Below are 9,658 nucleotides of genomic sequence, written 5' to 3'. Positions count from 1 at the left end.
TCTAAGTTGTAGATATTTGAAGAAGTGTTTTTGTGGTAAATCAAACTTTGCCGTCAACTCACTGAATGACATTAGATTATGATCCTCATATACATCTTGTATTTTTACTATGCCCTTGTTCATCCTTATTTTAAAACCTGTGTGCTGAGGTAAAAAGCTCATTACCCCAGATCGGGCAGAAACAGGACAACCCAATGGGGTCGTCCAGCATTTTTTGAACTATGTGTCAAACCACAATAGAGTTTTTTTTACAAAGGGATTAGTAGTATTTTTTTCTTAAATTCTTAAGTGATGCTGAATGTAAATAACTATCCAGTGCCAAACCTTTCATGGACAGGGCAAGGAAACCTTCTTAGAAAACCAAAGCATTGTGGCAACTGTAGTCCTCCCCTATCATAGGGCAAATACAGGAGAGAAAGTCTGAGTCTTGGCTTCCCATTGTTCCAGAAAAAACTAGAGAGAAGCTTTCTGGTCTTTGGGAAAAAAGAAGGAGGCAGGGCTAGTGGAATGGATTGAAAAATCTATAGGAATTTGAGTATTATGGTTGTCTTTATTATGTGTTAAACAATGTTACTCCTCTTTACATACTGTAAAGTGTATATGCCAGACAAAATTTAAGCAAACTTTAAAAATACCCTAAGGCTGTTTGTGTACAATTACAACTGAAAAGGCAGGTGTATTATTAGAGGTATAAAGCAGTTAATGCAGACAACAGCAGGGTGATTTGACTCAGGGAACAAAACCTAAAGTATGTTTTTAGTTTGTACTACAAACATGCTGGGATTTTTTGGTGGTGATGAAACCGCATTGTGATTAATAAATACAATCCAGACTCAGCATCAGTGTAGTGTTTGACACCTATGCATGAAGGGTATGGGTTATGAAGGTTTGTTTGTTCAGTATGTAATTTGCATGGTGGCAACAGTAACGTTTACTGTCAGAGAACCAGGCCAAATAAGTTTTATATGTTCCTTCTCTGTGATCACTAAAAGTCCTCGGAGGGACTTTAAATGTAATCAGTAGCAAGAATGTTCAGCTAATCATTTTGGGTTAACAATGGCCATAAAACCTAAATATCCAGTAAGCAGAGCTAACTTTGCCAGCTCCTGTTCTGGCAGGGCTGCTTATTTAAGCCTGGGATTTTGTTGCATCAATGGAGCTTCTCGGGGAAACATCTGGACCTTTCCTCACAATTCGCTACACGCTGTTTGGCTCATGAATACAACTGCATAAGAGACTGTCTGTTTGTTATCAGACGCCCAGTGCAAGTAAAAGGCACTAACACCAAAAATGACCTTTATGGAAAAAGAGAACAGGTGGAAGTTTACCAACACTAGGATCTCAAAACTGACAATGAAATGGAATCCAGCCCATTTTCTATCATACAATTCCTGTGAAAATGGCAGACAGTAAAAAATGATTACATAAATATAATTGTGTCATTCATAGAAATATGTTGTGAATTTTCTCAGCTGATACTAATATCGAATATTGTATAAATATTAAATTAACAGTTTGGCTAATATCAACATTTCTTCTTTTTCTTTTTATCTTATTTCACCATTTTACCAGGATAAATAATCTTATCTGAAGCTTTCCTTCTTCTGACTTATGTTATATTTTCTATTTTTTCTGTCAAAATATGCTCTATATACATTAGTTTTTCACATATACCAAGTTTTTGCTTCAGTAACTTTCAGGATTTCTTTGCTGTGTAGTTCTTGAAAATGCACATAATGTACATTTTGGAGCGCATCATCAACTGATGTCAATGATCAGTGCCAACCATTCTAGTAAAATCACTGTACAGGGACATCTAGGTGTCTCAGATTACTGAGCTTGTGGAGCTCAGCATACTTCCTTTCTATCTGAAATTCTATATCCTCTAATTAGCAGAACAATATATAATTGTCTATCCCCCTCTTTGAAAACCACAACACCTGCAAGTCCAGCTTAAAAAAAAGCTGTGATTGCTCTGAAACTCTGAATCACAACAGTTGTGTTACATGGAGAAGGATGAGAGTGGAATTACTCTGAAGAAAGCCATCAACCGTACACATACTTCCACCATTAGGTAATAGTAAGTGAAAAAATCAGCCGAACCACTGCTGTAGACTTTGTGTACTGGGACAGGCTAATGGTGTTATTGTGCTCAGTCTGAAGTTAAAGTCCACACAGACATTCTGCATGAAACGTTTGTAACTAAAGTGCCACAAGGATACACAATAACTTCATGTCTCTGCGCCGGTTTAGCTCATTCAGTTGAGCAGGCGACCAGGTGCTATGGCTCAGCCATGGCTGAAAGTGGTCGACCGGTTCAAATCCAACCAGTGACCCGTTGGCGCATGTCTTCCCCTCTCTCTCCCTCTGCTTTCCTGTCACTCCTCACTGTAAAAAGGCCAAGAAAGAAAGAAAGTTGGCAGTTGCTAAACTTTTTACTATTTTAATGTTTAAATCACCATATTTGGAGCTACAGTGAGTGCATAAAGTGCTCACGTAGCTAGCAAGGTTATAAGATGAGCCTGGTCTGCCCGGCCTCCAACCAACTCCAAGTCCAATCCCTCCCAGTTTTTTGGTAGATTTTTTGTTGGTTTTTTTCCCTTGTTTTTTGTAGGATCTTTGTTTCACTCTGATAATGTAACGATCTGCTTTCTTAATGGTTTGGTTGGTAAACAACCGTAACATAAAAGTGCAATTAAAATGTTGTACTAAATGGTTAATGGATTTTGACCATATTAACAACCTTCTCATGTGGTTCAGCTATTTTTGTTGGAACTACATTAGTTACACTGAAAATGACAGCAATACTAAGCTTTATGTGATTAATGGATCTAGTGTTATGGAAACATGGCATCCTATGGCCTATAGTCAAATACTTCAAAACTAAGCACCAGCGTGGCCCTCTCCATTCCTTTCTCTGTTCTGATGTCACTTTAGCACAAATAGCAGTACCTGGCCTATTTTTACAGATCATGATAGGTAAGATAGCCACTTGTCACCATTTTTTCAACTAAGTCCCTGTAAGTGCTTCACGGCAACTAATTTGATATCATATGCTACCCTCACCAGTTCATTTCCTTAGTGGATAGACGTACCTGCTGACCAAGACTGCTAGTGCTAACTTAACACTTAATACTCCTGTCCACATTTGGTAGGTTGTGGCTCTGAAACACCAACTTGGTAGCAACCACTGACTAAAGCTGAGGCTTTGAAATGGAAAACCTTGCTCTAGTTGGTGCCACTGGGCATGTAGCTGCTCAGTTATGGCAATGAAAAGGTTTATATGGACAAAAGGGGAATTTAAAATGTTGATTATAAAAAACAATGCAACAGCTCTGAGACTGCACAAGTATTAGTTCTTCTTTCTGTAAATCTTTTTTTATGTTCAATGAGAAATGAGGAATTATAAGGAAGCCTGTGAATGTTTGTGGGTTTCCCCTGTTAAATACAAATGTTAGTGTTCCCACATAAGAAAGACTTGATAGTGTTTTAGCCACTAGACCATGTGTGGTTTTTAAAGATTTCCCCACAACAAATCGAATTGTAAATGAAGAGTTTCTGATTCATCATTTGTTATATGAAATCTTTACAAAAATTTTGAATAATCCAAGGGGTTTTTTTTTGTAATCACATGCTTTGCCAGATGTCTGAGAATGAGACACAGAACTATTCTTATCTGAAACAACGAAACCTGAGAATTTCAGCCAACTAGCTATTTAGTGGTTTGGGTTTTTTTTTTTTAATTAAAAGGAATTTTGATGGGGCCCTGCGACAGACTGGCGACCTGTCCAGGGTGTACCCCGCCTCTCGCCCTATGACAGCTGGGATAGGCTCCAGCGCCCCCCGCAACCCTGGAAAGGATAAGCGGAAGCGAATGGATGGATGGATGGTATTTTGATGGGAAACTTGGAGCTGGTTCTACAGAAGAAGGGCATGAAAGCTAAAAGCTCTCAATTCTACTTTTAAATAGCCTAGTAACCACAGCTAAGCCTGCTGTCTGAGAGTGAAGTGCTCTATTGGAGTGAAATGTTACTATGAGGTCTTTAAGATAACACTGGACTTGATTATTCAACATGTGAGAAGAATTATTTTAATTTTAACTCCAGGTCAAAAATTGACTCCAAGATTCCTCACAGTGTTACTTGAGGCCAAGGTTATTTCATCCAGAGCAAGTATCTGGTTAGACACCATGTTTGTAACATTTTTAGAGCAGAGTACAATAACGCCAGTTTTATCTGAATTTAGAAAAAGGAAATTAGAAGTCATCCAGATGTTTTTTATGTCATTAGGAGATTCCTGCAGTTTTACAATTGGTGTGTGTCACCTAGAATAGATAAAGATGAGTATCATACATAAAAAAAACAAAAGTATGCTAGGCCTTTTAATAATACTGCCCAAGTGAACCATGTATAATGTAAATAGAATTTGTCCCAGCAAAGAACCCTTTGGAAGTCCGTGATTAACCTTGGTGTGTGAAGAAGACCCCAAATACTGCACTAAAGTCCAGGAGGACAAGCATAGAGTTGAGCCCACTGTCAATTCTGAAACCTGACTGAATCTCTTTAAATATACCATTCATCTGCAGATGATTTGTTAGCTCTTTTACATCTGCCCTGTTAAGAATGTTTGAAATAAAAGCAAGTTTGGAGATTAGCCTATGATTAGCTAAGACAGGTGATGCTTTTTTAAGCAATTACTTAATTGCTGTTGCCTTAAAAGCCTGTGGTATGTAACCCATTGATAGAGATAGGGTGATTATATTTAAGATGAAAGTTATAATTAAATTATAACTATAATTAATGGTAGAACTTCTTTTAGCAGTCTTGTAGGAATGGGGTCTAACATTCACACTGATAGTTTGGGGGAAGTGATTACTGAAGTTAAGCACTTCTAAATCAGTATGAATAGTACTGAAAGTACATGTAAATGATGATATATTACTGATATATTACTTGCTCAACATTGTGATCATGGATCTTCTGAAAACCTGAGTTAACTCTATGGTTTGCATCTCTGGCCAAAGGGGGGAAAAGTACTGCTTTGCATTGCACTTGATAACATTTTAAAAACCGGGAAACTGAAACTGCTCCAGGAAGCCCACCTGTTACTGTACAGAACTAGCTTTGCCAGCTCTGCTTCTGTCTCGGTGAGCTGAGGACAGTTGCCTTTGCCTCTGTAATGGATTTGCATTGCAAATGTGTGCTGAGGGACCTGTTTGAACACTCTCAACCTCCCCCATGGGGCACATCGCACGGTCGTCAACAAGACTGCAGCTGGTACTCTCCCAGCCCCCAACTTTCTATATACATGCACGTTACCACCCTCCCAAAGCACACACACACACACACACGTACAGTAGGTGTTTGTTGTTTGTTGGGAAAGTTCCTGAATCCACCCAAACCTGATTGTCATCTTTTAGCCATGGTGTTGTTTTGGTAATATTCCACCTCTGACTTTCTATCAGACAGAAATGGTCTCTGCTCTATGCAGTTCAACTACCTGTAGTAGATTGCAGGTAGTAGGTTTTTACATCCATATATAATGTCAAGATGTGATTTAAATTCATCCAAAACCTCTGTTTGGTCAAAACCTAGTCATATTAATAAATCAATGATGGATACTGTTCTCCTATCAACAGATAAAAACAAAGAACAAGGGAAAAACACATCATTGGGTGGCTGCTAATATGCCTGAATTGTCAATCCAAGTAAAAGCTTTGGTCAGGTGATCAGATTTTTTTGTGTCTCAAATGTAAAACAGCAACACTTGCCTCACCTGTTTGAGCTAAACTAAATTTTGGCGCTCCTGAACTGATTAACTTTCATATCTTAGTTGCCAAACGCACACTTTATATATTTATTTTTAAGACATTTTCCATTTAAATGCAAAAAAGTGATGGCTTGGTTAAGTGAGACGTCACATAAATGTAGCTTACTTCAGTTACTCCTCTGTACCTTTAGTGCAGCGCTGCCGTCTATTGTTCCCTCCCTAAACCCCGCCCAAGCCCTGAGTGGAAGCTGTAATTGGCCGAACCAAAGAGCGGTGCCGTCATCGCTCGGAGCGCCCATTCATCCCTGCACTTGGGCGTTGGACCCCACGTCTTATTAGCAACAAGGGAAATTTCTCCATTTTGCAGCCTGTCTACAGCGACACGGCCACCAGCCTGGGATTTTATTACTTCACCTCACCTGCCAGCTTTCTGCTCTGCTGAAGAACCCTCCACACTCTGACTGGAGTTTGCTTTACATTTTCCCTGTGAACTTTTTCTTTGTGCGCGCGCGCACACACACATATATACACACACACACACACAGTGGGAGAGCGAGAGGGGGCTACCAGTGAAGAGCTTTGCGTTTCAACAAAGAGGCTTGTGGGTCTTTGTTCGCTTTTTTGGATCGGTCGAGTTTCTTTGTTGGAGCGAAAAGCATGGGAGCGCAATTGTCCAAGACAGCTGAAAATGCTGAAACCGCGGCTGAAAAGCCAGGAGAGGCGGCAGCTTCACCCACCAAGACCAACGGACAGGTAAATGATATTTTAACATCCGTCAGGGGACAATCTGGTTGTTGTGGAAAGGGAGGGAGGGGGAACGCTGAGCACTGGGGGCGCCATCCGTGCGTAATTGTGGATGAATGGAACGGATATTAAATGTAGAAAGAAAAGATTCAACTAATTTAACGGATGATTTGATTCCTGCAGTTTATCAGGGGAAAATGCGCGCGGATTTCTTTTTTTTTTAAGGTCATCTATTAAAACAAAGCAGTTTCATAGACTGAGATCATTTGCTCGGGTCTTTGTGACAAAGCCAATCAAAAGACAAGAATGGAGTCGTTATTCAATTTCTGCTCGCCGAGTTAGAATTTAATTCTTCATTTTAAGACGATGATGAGGTGCTGTTGCTTTGGATGAGGTCTTTTGGGAAGTTGCTGAATAAGGCGAGATGCACGACGGCCAACAAAGGCTCCGTGCGCTCGGAGCACCACGCCTTTTGTTACAGATGCTCGGCTGGAAAGTGGAGATGGCAGCCTGCTATCACACAGGAGGGGGCCAGAGGCTTGGGGAGGGGCCAGCGGTGCGCCCCGGAGAGAAAGCAGCCTACGTTTTCTTTTTTCTTTTTAGATGGATTTCACAGGTTAGGTGAGACCATAATTCGGAAGCTCGTTTAGATTCACTAAATATAAAAAGAAATTGCGTCTGAACTCTGCTCGCGGTCATCTGGGGGACTAAGAGCAGCTGCTGTTTTAATGAGCAGCTGGCTTGCTGTGGAACGGCCACGTAGCGACCCCTTGCGGTCCTTGCTCTCTCGTGTTCAGGATGTGAATGAAATTCTGGGTGAAAAAACAGAAAGCTGCTACCTCATAACATATTTATGTGTGTGGTCTATCCACATAGCTCGATGGCGGTTTTTAGACGTGTTCCACTGTTTTCGCTTTGAAAATGAGAAACCGAGCCTGGGCTGAAGTTTGATGGTGTATGCTGCCCCTGCTGCTCATCAGTGGTACTGTACTTACAGCGGACCAGCTCTATGCATGGCAGTAACAGCTTCTGTCTCTCTTTTTAGGAAAACGGACATGTTAAAGCCAATGGAGATGCCTCTCCTGCTGCAGCCGAAAACGGAAAAGAGGAGGTGCAAGCCAATGGCAGCGCAACAGCCGAGGACACCCCCAAGGAGGAGGCAGAGAAAACCGAGGCCGCCCCCACTGAGAAGGAGGCTGCAGATGCAGAGAAGGTAGAGGCAGCGTCTCCTGCTGAAGGAGAGGCAGCTGCCAAGGCTGAGGATGGTGCTGCAGCTTCTACCAGCACCGAGACCCCAAAGAAGAAGAAGAAGAAATTCTCCTTCAAAAAATCCTTCAAGCTCAGCGGCTTTTCCTTCAAGAAGTCCAAAAAGGAGACTGGTGATGGGGCTGAGAACGAGGAGGGAGCTGCAGCGGCGGCACCTGCAGAGGAGCCCAAAGCCGAGGAGCCCAAAGCCGAGGCCGCAGAGGCAACCGCGGCGGCTGCTGTCGAGGAGACCAAGCCTGCTGAAGGCGAGGCTGCACCTGCCACCGAGCAGCCCAAGGAGGAAGTAGTGGCCAAGCCAGAGGAGGAGGAGGCAGCGGCGGTGGCTGCTCCAGCAGCAGAAAAGCCTGCAGAGGAGGCCAAGGAGGCCCCAGCCGCAGAGGAGCCAAAAGCAGAGGAGAAGTCGGCTGAACCTGTGGCCGAGGAGGCACCCAAAACAGAGGAGGCTCCCTCAGCTTCACAAGAAGCAGAATCAGCAGAAGCTCCAGCTGCTCCCACTGAGGCTGCTGAATAAAAGCTGAAAGTGGAAGAAAGTTCCTTTTCTTTTCTTTTTCTTTTTTTTTTTTTAAGGAGGAAAAAAAAGATAATCAAAGAACATTTCCCTGCTTGGAGAGATGCCACATCATGGCTTTGAAGAACTTTTTTTTAACCAGGGATATTTTAAAGCTTTTTCCTTATTTTTAGTTTCCATTCTCCCCTTACGCAAAACCCATCTCGTCCCTTTGTTACTAGCATTCCAGCAGGCTGTGGAGATGGGTTGGCCTCAATATGTACAACTGATTAAGTACATCCACACTCTGCCATATATTTTTACATCAGTATTACGTTTTTTATACAAAATATAAACAAAAAAGTATGGACATGCCCATGGTATGAAGGGGACCAGGGTACAGTTGTAAATGAAGAGGTGGGGGAGGGTTCAGGAAGGACATCTGGGTGGGTGGGGCTGTCCTGGGAAATGTGCTACAGGCAATAATCAAGAGCAGTCAAGACCGAGATCTATAGCCACCATACGGTTTACAACACTAAAATCATTTTTACAAGACAACGAGTCCCAGAGTTAGGTTTTTAGGAAGTCATATAAAACCATAGGAGCGTTTCACTTCTCATTAGCTGTCAGTGATTCCGTAGAAATACAAGTTGTATAGGCTTTATTGTTTATTGCTGGTTTTATGACCTTAATAAAAATGTAAGTATGTATAGGCGGGGGTCTTTTTAACTGTGATTATTGTACAAAATGAAATTTTGATCTCAAGAAGCACATAATGTTTGCTCTTTTTTCCACCCGCTCGTTTTTGTATGATACCAACACAAACACACACATACAGACATGCAAACACACAAGAGGTCCTTAAGGAATTTTGAACTAAAAAACCAAGCTGTGATAAGTGGAATGGTAAACTGTTTATATACTGTATGGGGTTTTTTTTTTTTTGTTTTTTTCAATTCAATTCCAGCCGACAGTTCTTTTCCAGTGGTCTTTGACTCGAGTTAAGGAATCTATCAGATGCAAATGTTTGTGTAGCATCTTGTTTCTCTCTCTTTTTCCTTTTGTAAATAGTGGAGAAGCTTTGACCAATTTGACTTAGAGATGGAATGTAACTTTGCTTACAAACCAATTGCTATTAAACTCCTCTGCTTAAGGTGTTCTAATTTTCTGTGAGCACACTAAAAGCAACAATAAATGTGAATAAAATTTCAGCTGCATCTGTCATCATTTCTTCATCAGTTCTTTGAAGGAAAGATTTTGTTCTCTACCTCAAGGTAAGCCAAATCTTATTTTGACAGCTGATGCCAATACTTAAAAAAATAATAAATTGTCTTGAAATCACTTAGCTCTTCATCATTTGATGTCATATACCACATAAATACATCTGCTTAA

At 41.2% G+C, this 9,658-nt stretch overlaps 1 protein-coding gene across 1 annotated transcript; it reads left to right on the top strand.

The window, feature by feature from the left end:
- Positions 1-6,054: 6,054 nt before the first annotated feature.
- On the top strand, positions 6,055-9,477 carry marcksa (myristoylated alanine-rich protein kinase C substrate a). Its single transcript, XM_003452984.4, has 2 exons — positions 6,055-6,522; positions 7,559-9,477. The coding sequence occupies exons 1-2, from the start codon at positions 6,427-6,429 to the stop codon at positions 8,288-8,290; spliced, it is 828 nt and encodes a 275-aa protein (XP_003453032.1). The 5' UTR covers positions 6,055-6,426; the 3' UTR covers positions 8,291-9,477.
- The last annotated feature ends 181 nt before the right edge of the window (positions 9,478-9,658 follow it).

The sequence above is a fragment of the Oreochromis niloticus genome, linkage group LG15 (assembly GCF_001858045.2).
Source record: "Oreochromis niloticus isolate F11D_XX linkage group LG15, O_niloticus_UMD_NMBU, whole genome shotgun sequence".
In the NCBI taxonomy this organism is placed as follows: domain Eukaryota; kingdom Metazoa; phylum Chordata; class Actinopteri; order Cichliformes; family Cichlidae; genus Oreochromis; species Oreochromis niloticus.
This window is presented reverse-complemented; position numbering and strand designations above follow the sequence as displayed.